Source organism: Volvox carteri (assembly GCF_000143455.1).
Source record: "Volvox carteri f. nagariensis unplaced genomic scaffold VOLCAscaffold_20, whole genome shotgun sequence".
Lineage (NCBI taxonomy): Eukaryota > Viridiplantae > Chlorophyta > Chlorophyceae > Chlamydomonadales > Volvocaceae > Volvox > Volvox carteri.
This window is the reverse complement of record NW_003307563.1, coordinates 837,883-851,175: the sequence shown is the minus strand read 5'-3', so window position 1 is coordinate 851,175 and position 13,293 is coordinate 837,883. Positions and strand designations below refer to the sequence as shown.

Below are 13,293 nucleotides of genomic sequence, written 5' to 3'. Positions count from 1 at the left end.
TCAGTTGCTTGTTTTTGTCGTACAGACTCGAGCCAGGAGCGGCTCCAAGCATTTCGACCACTTCTCCCGCGCGCCGCCCGTCGCCACGTTCCACTCCGAAAAGTCCAGTGTCGCGAACGACACGCTGAACACGGAATCCTCATCGCCACCGGTGGCGCTTGCACAGACAGAGCTTGTGGCTGCGGCATTCAAAGATGTCCATGATACGCCGCCGCCGCCATGCGTCTCGCTCGCATCCGTACGTCGAATATTCGCAGCCGTAATTCCTCCACTGCTGTCACCACCGTCCGTGACGACTCCTGCGCCCCGCCTGTTCCCCTCGCAATCGCGGACGCTGCGCTCATTAACATTTCCTATTGAGCTAGCAGAACCAGAACCAATAGCCTCTTCCCCGTTCGCCTCATGCCCCCGTCCGGCCGCTTGGCTGGGTCCCGAGGGCCGTGAAGACAGCTGCTCCAAAAGACCTCGTATGACCCACGGGTCAGCTGCCGTGCATTGCGTTGTGAATGCGGAACCCGCCGCCTCCGCAGTTTCCCGGTCTCGGGAGACCCCAGTGGTCGCCGTCGTAGGGCCCAGGGATGCGGCGAGAAATCGGTCTCGGAGCAGCGTATCCCCGAGACGACGAAGCAGCCGACCCCGTCTCCGTCCCCGCGGGTGCTGTTGCCGCGGAGCTGCGTCCCTCTGCTGTCTGCCTCTTCCCCTTCCCGCGGCGGACAGAGCTGCGCCATCCGTGTCGGCGTCTTCACGGCAGCTTGCTTCAACCTGACTGTCGTCGCCATCTACGCCAGCATCATCGCTGCCGCTGTAGCCCTCCTCTTCGCCGCTGCCACCTCCTCTGCCCTCGGCATAGCCTTCACCGCATAACTCCACCGCAAAGTGCGACGGACCATCTACCTCCAGCAGTACCAAACATTCGCCGTACTGTACGAGCAGATCAACACGAAGCATGCGATCCGGGCTCAGCGCCTCCTCCGCCACAGCCACCACGCGCCTTCGTACTTCCCCGGCGTCGCCGCCACCGCGATTTCGCAGTATCGCCACCACTTCGGCCTGCAACTCCGATGGCTTCGTGCTAGCCGTGTTTAGGAACCAGGCGTCACGGCAAGCACGAAAAAAGGCTGGGCAGGCACCCAATGGCCCGAACAGCACAATCTTCTCACGCTCACGTTCGCTGCCAGTAGCAGCACCAGCGATACTTTCAGCCGTCCCCCGTTTTTCCCCCATAACCTTGGGGGGAGGTGGCGTTGCCGCCTCTCCACCTTTTCCTTCTCCTGTTGCTGCTGCAACTGCTGGTGTTGTGGCTGCGACGTCTGTTGCGGCCACAACGGCGCCGGTGCCGCCGCGACCAACAACAATGGGCTCTCCTCCAATGGCTTCTGCGGCCCGCTGAGCTTGCCGCATCACCGCCGCAGCCGCCCGGACCAGCGCACCCACACCGCCACCATTGCTGCCGCCGGCACCGTCGCCGCCGTCCTCAGTCACACTCGGAAGCAACAACAGCTCCTGCACCTGCAGCTGCTGCAAGTCCCTTCCGACGACGTCGCTGCCATCGGGCGACGCCGGCACAGCCGCCGCTGCGGCCAGGCAGGCGGCATAATTGGCGCCGTACAGCTGTACGAGGCCGAACAGGTTGTACGGCTGCGCATCCAGCTCCTCTTCCAGCTTGCTACCGCCGTAGTGACCGTTGCCGCCGCCAACACCGGTAGCCACAGCGGTGACCGACGGCGTCGCGTCGCGTTCGGTGACGGATGTAGAGGTGGTCAAGCTGGCAGTTGCCGTACCTGCCGAGGCAGTAGCGGCAGCTACCGCGGCGGCCAGGACGCGGATCAAGGTGAGACTGCCGGGCTTAAGGATTGCCAAGGACCATGCCACCATGGCCAGGTCGCGAGGTGTCAATAGGAGGTGCGCGGCGCCGGCGTTGATGGATGACGACTGCCCCGACGGTGGAAGGGTCGACGGCGACAATGACGGAGAAGGAGACGTGGAGATGATGTCTTTGTCGGCTCGGGGTTGTCCAGGTGGTGGTGCAAGCTGTGCGCAAGGACTTGTACGATTGCGGTTGGGGCCGCCCTTTGGGTGGTAAAATGAGCCGTTCTTGTTGTTCTGGTGGCTGGTTGGTTTGTTGGGGCATGCAAGCTCCAGGCGACGATCCACCTCCCGCATTAACGCCTGCGTCATGATAGGCGACGGTGTGGACAAGAGTCCGGGCGTGGGCAGGGCGGCCAGGGCAACAAGGGAGGACGTATCCGATGGGGAGGGTGTATCAACCCGAGGCAAAACAGCCATTCAGGAACTGGCCATCGGCCCGATTAAGGAAAAGCTGTTGGTGGTTGTATGTAACGGTTGTTTTTGGTTATGGTTGTGGACGTTACGGCAGAGCTGCTCAACATGCCATCATTACCTAACTCGCCCAGCACAGCCAGGGTCGGATGCCCTTTCATCCTTTTCCCCCGTATATTGAATTGACCGGTACAAGCGTTTGGTGTTCGTCCCCTTTAGTCCCCTACAACCGACACCACTTGGCACTACCCCTCGAACGAACACACACGGACACCCACACCTCAAGTACGTCTGGCTGCGTGTCCGCCATGTACGGCGTCAATCGAGCTATGCCGTACAACACGTTTGACAGCTCCTGGGCGTTCAGAGCGGACGCTGCCACCGCCGCCCTCCTGGCTAGCGCGTTGATCAGCGGATCGTGCCGAGCCCCCAGGGCGGCGAAGGACCAGGCCAGGTTGCCGATTGTCTGGACATGCGGGGTTGCATGCAGTCCAGGGAGGGTGCGTGGTGGTGGAAAGAAGAAAGGGGAAATCATCGCCGACCAGGATTCAGACTCAAGACATGCTCTCGCCCCAAGTGGTTCGGCCCTTGCTGATGCCGCCACGCTCATGTACCGGTCAGGTCATTACTGGTTGCAGTGCCTCGCACCCATACTCTCTACCACGGGCCCAAAGGCGTACACACAGTAACGCCCCTAACGCCATATCGTCGTAATGGTACTAAACAGCAAATAAATAACCATAATAGCAACGGTGGCTACAGCTCCTGCTGTGGATCTGTTTACAGTTGCATGTTTATGTAGTAATAAAGGACCCAGCTGCATGGCAGATGCTTCGTACACCCGTACCGACCTGTGTAGGGCGCCCCTCATACGCCGCCAGCCGCTCCGCTAACGCTGCCTCCGCCATTGCATCACCTCTCCCACTTCCCCGTGCAGGGCGTTTTTCTGCTCGCTCCGCCTTCTCGCCTTCCCCTTCTTTGTCCTTCTCCTCCATCCCCGCATAGCAGTTTCTCCTGCGAGTCGTCAACGCCTCCGCCACCGCTGCCATCATTTGGGGTTGCAGGTGGTTGACGGTGGCGAAGGCCCACATGCAGTTGGCCAGAAACTGGTGGGACACCCGATCAGCTCTGCAGGCGGTGTTACCAGTGTGTGCGCAGTGGAGAGGAAAGGTTGACTGTAATATACCAACTAACGGCTTGGTTTGGCGTGGTTTGTATGTCGCGACTTGTTGCGGGGTACTGGTCGGAGCTCAGGACGGGGTTAGGGGTGGTCTTACATGCACCGGCAACATCCATGCAAGCATTTACATGAACTGACACACCGCATGTAGCAATCCAGCTTAAGAAGTGGCAGCGGACGCACAGATGTACGGATGTACATCTGGGCCTCCCGTAGAGCCATCAGCTGTAGCACATCTGGGCCTTCTTCCCTCCCGGTCGTTGTTGTGGTGGTTGTCGTTCTGGTGGTTGTCCCTATTCATGGATTTTATGGATGCATGTTATTCAAATGCGCGCCTTTCACCCTGGCCCTGCCTCGTCCCTCCTCCCCCCCCCCTCACCAGCGCTACAAATGGTGGGGACGTTCGTGCGCGGCCGCAACCAGACGACCCAGGTCACGTCAGAATCCGCCAACCTTCTCCTTGAGCCCCCCAACGACCTTCTGCAATCCCTTTCCCCTTTCCTCCTCCATTTGCTTCATTTGCCACTGGTTCGTCATGTCCCCCTTTTCCCCCTTTCCCCCTCCTGCACCCACCTTCGCGCCACCTCGTCCGCGGCCGCAGCAAATAGCCGAGGTGCCGCCACACCCAAAGTGCCGTACGCCCACAACAAATTAGATAGCGACTGGGAACGGGATTTGGGTTTGGGTTGTCAAGACGGTTGGGTTGAAGACGTAAATGCCATAACACTGTGCAAACGACTCTCACAACAGTACGTTCACGACTGACCCAACGCAGTTGATTGGAGTTGGGGATGGGGCTGCGCAGTAGGTGTTATATCGCATCATCACCGTCATCATCATGGCAGGAAAACTATAAATAAACAAACAGATAAACAAGCAGACAGACAAAAACCAGGACGTCCAAAAAACAGACAGAGGGACAGACAGACAAACGGGGTACTACTGGCTGCTCTACAGGCGGCCTACCTGGTCGTCAAACGACCGGATGTGAGCCGCGACGGGTCGCGACGCAGCGGCCATCAGCTCGGCCCCCTTTGGGTAGCGCAGTGAGGCCAGCGCCCACACACACGTTGCGAAGGCCCGCGGGTCAGCGGACACCAGCACCCGCACCTGCGGCCCCAGTGTGCCGCAGCAGCATCAGGAGGACATCAGACACCAGCAACATCAGTATAAACAGCAGTAGCAGCAACAGCCCAGGAGCAGCAGGAGCCTACACGCAACCAACAGGTGGCGGCCCAGCCCCAGCAATAAAAAAGCAACGGCAGTGCCAACAGTAGCAACAGTACCAGTAGTGGTAGCAGTGGCAATAGCAGTCGCCAGAGTGAGATGGAGAACACCCTTCCGGAAGGAGAAATAAGTCCGACCTAGATTCGCTGACTCAGATCCGACCCAGGTTCAGGTCCGGCCAAGTGGATGGGGACACCACAGGGTCACATTTACCCTGCCAGCAACCCACCCTACACCCAGACCTGCCTGCGGTGTCATCAGGGCCACCGCTCCCGCCAGCATCCTCTCGTCAGCGTATCTCAACCTACACGCCCCCCACAACATGTTGGCGACGCCCTGAGTGCTGCATTCTTCAGGGGTGCGCATTTGCCGGGCGGCAGCAGCTGCTAAGCCAGCTAACAAACCCTCCGGTGGCAAGAAAGCCCGGCGACCGACAGAACCGTCCCCCCTCTCCTCGTCCTCCTCCTCCTGCTGCTGCTGCTGCAGCTCCTGCGGCCGACTCGTTGTCCTCTGCTCGTGGCCATGATTTTGCTTCTGGTGCTTCTGCGTCTGTTCCTGATGCCTATGGGGCATGGATGGTGAACGCGGTGATGCAGCAGTAGCGCCGCTGGTGGCCACCTCTGCTACGCCGCCAGCAGGCAGCTTGGGAACGGCAGAGGTTGGATGTGGCAGTGGAGGTGAAGGTGGCAAAGGCAAGCCGGCGAGTGTACCGATTGCCCACCAGGCGCTGGACATGTCCTGCATGTTGAAAGAACCCAGTCGCGGAACGCATGCAGCCGCCAGGGCGCGCGCCGGAGGCAGCAGAGCGGACCAGCAGCAGGTCGGCTGGGGAGAAGGATGAGCAGGGGGATGAGGACGATCATGACCTTGACCAGTTGGCGCTATGGAGCCGTTGAAACCGATGCCCTGACGGTCTGGCGGCCTGGTGGCCTTGGAAAACTCCCGCGCCAGAAGCGCTGCGGCATAGAGAGCTTTGCAGATTGTCTGGTTGGAGGCGCTTTGCAGGGAGGCGGAGGGCAAGGGCGCGGAGGAGGAGGGGGATCCGCTGGTCAACGCGTGCAAAAGGACGACGGCATGGCCGAGGCAGCAGGGTGTGGATAGCTTGGCCAGAGCCCAAACAACAACACCCAGGTCGCGGCTGTTAGCATGGGTGCCATCGGCTGTGCCTGATCGGAATTGGTTTGCGAGGCCATCGATGTGTGTATCAAGATCAGCTCTGGACGCGCGGTCTCGCGCAACGGGCTTTGCCTTTGCAAGCTCTCTGAAGCTTCGGACAATGGATGATGGCGCTTTTGGGTTGACAGGGGCTGGGGAGGGAGTTGCGGCTGGGCGACGAGCGAGCTGTCGTCGACATGGGCCTAATCGCTGTCGCCCAAACGCTCGTTTGACCCCAGTGCAGACGTTGAAGACATACACGGGATTAGCTTTTTGAAGTATTCCACACACAGAGGATTTTGCATGACAGCCCTCAATAAGCCGACATCGCTGAGTAAGCATGCCAATTGCAAAATGAGGACTTGATGCTGAGTTTGTCTAATAGCCGTTAAGCAACATCCTCTTTTATTGTTTGCCACAGCAGACACATAGGTTTCCTGCCAGATGGGACAGAAATGCTCGTCCTCTACTGGTGTACAACAGTACCAGCATGAGGTCGCTGCGTCCTCACTCATCCGAGTAATTTATCAAGCATCACAAGTCACGCTTTGTATGGCCTATGCACCTTTCTCCGGTGATCTCAAGCCACCCGAAGGAGCTCTCGGATGGCTGAAGGGTTGCAGAGCGGCGCCCCATCCTCGCATCCTGGGGGGAAGTTCGGGCACGCATCCTGTCGGTTGGATGCATCCTGCAATCCCGCATTTCTTGTGTACTTGAGCCAAACAAGTCCTGGTGACTGCATCTCCCCCCCTCCCACACATCAGGCTTACAGGCATCTATTCAAACCCATGGGAAACCCTAGGCAAATCAACTCCAAAATGGATGAATCAGGATTGCATGTGTTCGCAATGAGAATATCTTCGTTTTGATATAAAATGCATATCGGGCTTTGTAGTTCTGACCTGGTTACACTTGGGTTTTAGGTGCATAGCTCCTTCCAAATATGCCGCCATCCCAAGCCCTCAGCCATCCTTATCCTGAGTGATTCCACATCTCTATCCTGCTCTCTCCCATCCGTATCCTGTGCCCGACCCTCCGCGCATCCTGACCGCTCTGCAACCCTCCGCCGCTGTGGCCAACGCCAACGCGGACACTAGCCTGCTCCAGGCTCACCGCGCCGCGGCACATCGGCTACTTGGGGAAATGGGTTGTTGCTTACTAGTCCCCGCCATCGCAGGGGTGAGATGTAGGCCGCAGCTCAGCAAGCCTGCAGCCATCCCATTCAGGATCCGCACTCCGTAACGACGGCAGGTGTGACCAAGTGTGGAGCGTGGTGGCCGCTAGCATCTTAGCATCGGCCGCATAGGCATCCGCCACCCAGGGGTTCCCTGGCGGGCCGCCGTGCCGCTATGTGGGTTGGGTGGCAAAGTCCCGGAGGGCCGCATCGGAAGCGACAGGATACAGCTCGGCAGTCCTCAATGTGCATAAGTGGGCGGATGTTCGGCGGCGATGAAGGAACCATTGGATCATCTAATAGAGGTCGCAGCACCCAGCAGAGCGTAGGGTGCGGACTCCAGAAGCAGCCAAACCGGTCTACCGGTGCATCATGGAGCCTTACGGAACGGCGGGAGGCGTGGACCGGTCTAAGGAACGGATGGTGGGCAAGCCAAAGCGTGCGGTACGCACCGTTTGGTGTGAAGGCGACGGCCCATAGGAAACCAAACAAAACTGCAAAAAAAACTGTTTATTTAAGATTGAAACAAGCTGACTGTATCTGCTCGTTATCCAGCAATACGAGACCGGGGAGAATGGTTAGGACTTGACACAGACCGATGAGTCCTTGGGCGGTCTCACCCAAGGGGGCGGGTAGCGTCCCCCGACCACAAAGTGCCAGTGAGGTGTGTAATAATTACGCACACACACACAGCCATTCACAAACACGTGACGGAAGATTTGGGTTCGGATACCACCGCTGGCCCCCCGGGTGAAACGGATTGAGGTGTTAAATGCTGAGGTGAGACACTGTGTTCCTCAGGTGCGCTGGGTGGCTGGAGTTGGAGCTCTCGCCATGAAGATCTATACACTGCCGCAGAAAGCAGTGACGGAGGAATAATCCTGCATAGAGCCTGGACAAGGCTGTATACCAATTGGTGGTTGGACAACGAGAAACCGGGCGGCGGCAGGATTCGCAAGGATAGAGTGGCGATTGGCACCGGTGTGAGTGCATTGGTAAATCGCACAGCTGTTGAGCATGCGCGCGGTTGCTCTACATCTGGGCTTGCTTTGCCTGAAGTGCGAGGTAGGACGGTGCATATAGGCGATCTGGCAGCCCTTGAGCTCTCGACTCGTATTGGGCGTCTTTGCAGGTACTGGGTACACACCCCCAGGACCATGGAACTCACACACACACACATCTGAGCTGGTGTATGTAGCTGGCTAGAGAATCGAGCAGGTGACGGTGCCTTGCGTTGATAAGGGAGAACGGTTAGGACTCTGACCGATACAACGCCCCTCCAATTACGGAGTGCTTCGGCGATCGTTCCTGTTGGGGTACGGTTGGGGTACGGTTGGGGTACGGTTGGGGTACGGTTGGGGTACGGTTAGGTGCCCCTGGCCAGCGCCAGGCCGGATCGATATGCAACAGATGCACGCCAAACACATACACACACATACACACACACACGCACACACACACACATACACCGTCATATATACACGTGCTGCGGGTGGTCGTGCACGCACAACCTTAGGCATGAAGAAGCGACTATTCGGAAGATGAGCTTTGTACATCCAAAATTCAAACGCGGACCTTATCAATCGGTGCCTGGTATGACCCACTCCGCCATGTGCACACAAAACCATAATCTAAAATCCATAAAACCGTTTATTATAATCCGACTGGTTCACGTGAGTGCCCTACCCTCCCTGGATGGCTCCTTTGCTACAAACAGTGCCCATATAAAGATATAAACAATGGTCGTATGTAGAGGCAATGACTACACGGCCGCGGAGGCGGTAAGAGGCTCTCCGATCTTGTATACCAGCAGTCCGGCTATGGGCTTGCGACGTGAATCTCATTGTTGTGGCCATGATATGGTATTGTATGGCGATGCATAGGGTGGCTGTGTAGCGGTCACGACGTTGTACGACGTGTTGTGGTGCCACGCCTGCCGTACCGACCTGCCTCCCACACCTATCCTCCCTCCGCTCCGTAAAGTGTCGCGGCCGGCCAGATAATGTGAAGCACTATGTATGTATGTATGTATCCCCCCCAGAGTAAACACCAGAAAGATGCTGATAAAACGCGTATGGATGTATGCCAGGACAAGGATTTATGCTACGGGGGGATGTATATCTATATATCCCCCCGTTGTTATGCAACTGTTGGTGATTCCCGTCGTTGTGCTAACGCACAACTGCTACAGCTCTAGGCTCACAGTCATAAGTCGAATGTCGTACGCCCGTACAGATTATTGATATCGTACGCATGCATGATGCATGCAAAAATTTTCTTCTTGCTGCGCTGCTTCGTTAACAACAGCCGTCAGTTTCCCAAAACGTCGTACAAAAGTACATCATAAGCCAGACGGCAGTTCGGCCTCGAACGCCTCAGAAGGTCATGAATATCAATGCCTAGAGAGATTATCGAGGACAGCCGTACTCAGCCGTACTTAAACAGTCATACAGCACTCGGAACGGACATGGCAGCTAGCCAGTCAGCCATTTACTGTCCGGACAACGCCCCAACTAAAACACGCCAACATTCAACTGCTGTGATTGCTACAGCCACGCATGGTGTAGAAGGTATTGCTGCTGCGGCTGCTGCTGTTGCCGCAATAGCAATCATCCTCCTTTCAAAGATAAGCACATACAGATGTTAACGTCTACCCAAGGAACTCTGCCCATGATACCATGTAACTATGTCGCCTCGAAGATGCATTCATCTTCACATTCGCACAACCCATCACCCCCCAAAGCATTAATTTTTCCGCTGGTCGTACATTTGCTCGTACCCAACTCAAGATTGGCGTGTACGGGCCTTCGACGGGGAAAGCGGCGGCAGCGTCGGCACGCCGGATGTAGGGCACGTGTTTGGTGAGGTGCTACCACTGCCCCCGACCGTCGCGATGGCCGTGGTCGCAGCTCCCGTACTATCCACACTGCCGTATGTTAGACAAGGCGAACATGGAGCCGATGAGATATCAGTCAGGTCCGCGGCGGCGGCGGCGGCGGGGGTACTGCTCTCGAAGGTGACGGTGGCGGTGAAGGCGTCAAGTGGCGCGTCCGCCGCCTCATCGTCGGGCTTCGTGTCTCCGAAACCAGACCCTCGACCAACAACCTCCATGGGTGTCGTAGTCTCCGGTTGCTCCACCGTGGCGTTGTCGTCGTCGCCACCTGTCGTGAAGGCGAGGCCCAGAGGCGGTAGCTGCTTACCAAAGACCGAGGAGGATGGTCTATAACAGCTGTCGGGCCGTGAAGTGGCAGCGGCGCCGCTGCCGCCGTCTAGGATACCGTGGTGGCGGGTGCAGCTACCGCTGCTACCGCTGCTGCTGCTGCTGCTGCTATAGTTGCTATTTTCGTTCTGGATGCTACCGCTTCGGCTCCGTCCACAGCTGTTGCAAGAACCACCCGTCGCGCCACAGCCACAGCCGCCACAACTGCTACTGCCCGCTACCAGTGGTGCAGCAGGTGACGGGACGCGCTGCCCCCTGCCGCTGCTACTGCATGTAGCGCCCGTAGTCTGCATGCGGTGCCCGCAGGACTTCCAATCCGACGCCAACTCACGTGAAACTACAGCCCTCGGCAGGCCTGGTGCCGTACTTGGTCTCGCAGCTGCCACCGCAGCAGCCGCCGCCACTGCCGCCTCGGCCGCGGCCCTGGGATGCGTCCCGTCAGCGTGTTCGCCGGCAGCACCAGCTCGCCCGCTGGCGCTAACGCCTTGGCTTTTCCAGTCGCTGCCGCCGCCGCCGCCACCACCACCGCTACTGCCGTCGCCACTGCGGATTCTGATACTAGTGCCCTGAGACCGTGATGATGAGCAAGGCGAGCGCGAGCGTGAACGCGGCCCCGGACCCCATGTCGTCAGTCCTGGGCTTCCCTGAATGTCCAGCGATCGCTTCGGTGGCGCGCCCAAGTCCTCCTTCTCCTCCGCCTCCTCCTCCTCCCCCTCCTCCCCGTCGACGGCAGTCACGCCTCCGCTGCTACTGCCGCCGCCACGGACGCCGCCGCCGCCGGCGCCATCTTCCGCTCCGCCTGCCCTGGCCTGGCGGCGGCTGCGGTGAGCCACGCTGCGGCCTGTGTCAATGAGAACACCACGGATTTTCGTCCACCAGGCTGCCGTACGGGCGTGGCGCGGCGGCCGCCGATGCGTGAACATGAGGATGCTGGGCAGTCGCAGCCTGCCGTACACGTCCGGCGCTAGCTGCAGGTCCGCCATGACCCTGGACGACCAGGAACTCGTCTTCACCTTGTTGCTGCAGAAAGAGCTGCTGACGCCACTAACAGCACTGCTGCGGCCGCCACCACCGCCGCCGCCGCCGGCACTGCTGCTGTCGCGTAGACGCGCTGCCGCGTCGGCGGCGTACACCGCCGTCGACGCAGTTGTGCCTCCGGATCGATAGCTCAGCTCCGTACCGATGCCGTCACGGTCGTCGTACAGAAAACCTCTGTACGGGGGATCACCGCCATCGGAAGCCAAGTCGCAGCACTCGCCCGGCTCCTTGATGCCTGTCTCCATTATTGCGCTGCCGTACTCACGCTGAACACGTTCATCGAAATCTTGAGCCTTACCGTTGCCGTTACTGTTGGCGTTACCAGCACCGCGGCAGGCACCGTTGTCGCTGACACAGACCTTACTGCTGGCAGCAATGCCGCTGAGGGTAGCGGTGCTGAGGGCACATTTGCTCGTGGGACGGGTTCCGTCAACACCAAAGTCACCGTTCGTGCCGCTTCCACCACAGCCGGCTTTTGAGACCAAGGAGGCATCTGAAGACTTGAGTGCGGGTTTTAGCGGCTGGCCGTTCGGGGAGCGTAGCCTGGCGATGTAGTGGCTAGGGGGCCGGGAGCTGGCGTTGATGCCTGCTGTGGATGCTGATGTCGAGACGGCAGCAGCCGCATTGCTGTTGTTGCAGGTGCCATTGGTGGTTTCGGAGCTATAAGGATTTACCGGAAAGGGCTCCACTTTGGCGAATGATGTCTGAGTGCGTGGGAGGAGTTGAGGCAGATAAAAGTGCGAGAACGCGGTCAGCCCGACAGGGTTGTTTGGTAGGAAAAGGGCACAAATTGCTGATTGCATGCATATGGTGAACACTTGCTCTCAGGTGTGTCGCTTGAAATTTCGTCTCTGAACCTCGCCATTGGTTTTGGAGTGGTTACTACGGTATAAGGGGAAACTAGGTGCGGCCAAGTTTCCTTGTCCAATGTCATGGAAAACATCTCAGGAACCAATTTATGTGTTACCCCTATCACTCGAAAACGCACCGGGTGACAGAAACAGCCGCCGAACACCATTTCTGCGGCTGAGTTGGCGGGACCCTGACGTTTCGCAAGGAGCGCGTCTTCATCAGATAATGCAAAACAGCTTGCATATAAATGTTATGCATTATAAGCGGAGACCCCTACCTTTTTGTGGGTCAGCAGAAAGGAACGGATTGCGTAACGTTATAGAGAACGTAGCTTAACCCGTGAAAGCTCCATGACTAGATCAGAAACATATATCAGATGCTATGATTATTTTTTTAAGCTCAAGTTCTTGGCACACAACCAAAAGGCCAGTACGCCGCTCGAGGCCGGGATTGATCGTATACGGAGCCCAGCTGTTGTGCGAGCTGCAAGGCTCCTTACATGTATTCATTATATACAACTCTACCTCCCATGTTTAACTCTGCAGGGAGATGCTCACACGCATTACACCACAGAGGGCCTTACTTGAACACCTGCTGAGGGTTATTGCGGCATAAATCGGCTGCAAATATAATACTTCCTCTTAAATGCACCTTGGCACTCCTTTCACCATAACTCCTACATGTCCCTGTTTATCGCGATTTACCGTACAGTAAAGGGCTCTACACGACTGGAGAGCGCAAACACCAAAGTTAGACCGTTTCCGATGCATAAACAACCCAACAAAGTAGGTAACTTATTATCCCGCTTGCTCCTAATATGCGTCGGCTCTGGCAGGCCCTAACAATCGCTTCCTCTCGCATGTCCGCTGACCACGGGCAACCGAGGCTGTAAGGTTGCTGCAGAAACAACTGCTTCCCGCGTGTGAATACACATCACGGCAAATATCAAATGCGTGGATGTTACTCGGCTATGAGTCGCATGCAAGTGCTGAGTTTGCGTAGTTGTCGGCGTCGCCGCTTTATCACTCTCTATCAGCACGGCGTCAGCACACCTCACCAGTGACACTATTGGAGGTCCTCATAGGCAATATTAATCATTTATATTATCCAGTTGGGGGCTGTCTGGCAGGCGGGGCGTTCACTTGAACTGGATATGTCAAAGCTTAT

At 57.7% G+C, this 13,293-nt stretch overlaps 2 protein-coding genes across 2 annotated transcripts; both read right to left on the bottom strand.

Annotated features, from left to right (window-relative positions):
- VOLCADRAFT_91246 (uncharacterized protein) lies at positions 1 to 7,494 on the bottom strand (the record flags this gene model as incomplete). The annotated part of the gene is made up of 9 exons (XM_002950698.1): positions 1 to 2,169; positions 2,561 to 2,746; positions 3,132 to 3,408; positions 4,034 to 4,122; positions 4,427 to 4,570; positions 4,901 to 5,249; positions 5,409 to 5,684; positions 7,002 to 7,076; positions 7,469 to 7,494. The coding sequence occupies 9 exons, from the start codon at positions 7,492 to 7,494 to the stop codon at positions 1 to 3; spliced, it is 3,591 nt and encodes a 1,196-aa protein (XP_002950744.1).
- A 2,306-nt stretch (positions 7,495 to 9,800) lies between these two features.
- Positions 9,801 to 12,292, bottom strand: VOLCADRAFT_91245 (uncharacterized protein; the record flags this gene model as incomplete). Its single annotated transcript, XM_002950697.1, has 4 exons — positions 9,801 to 10,177; positions 10,796 to 11,116; positions 11,417 to 11,978; positions 12,263 to 12,292. 4 exons carry the CDS (start codon positions 12,290 to 12,292, stop codon positions 9,801 to 9,803), a joined length of 1,290 nt encoding a protein of 429 aa, XP_002950743.1.
- Between the last annotated feature and the right edge of the window lie 1,001 nt (positions 12,293 to 13,293).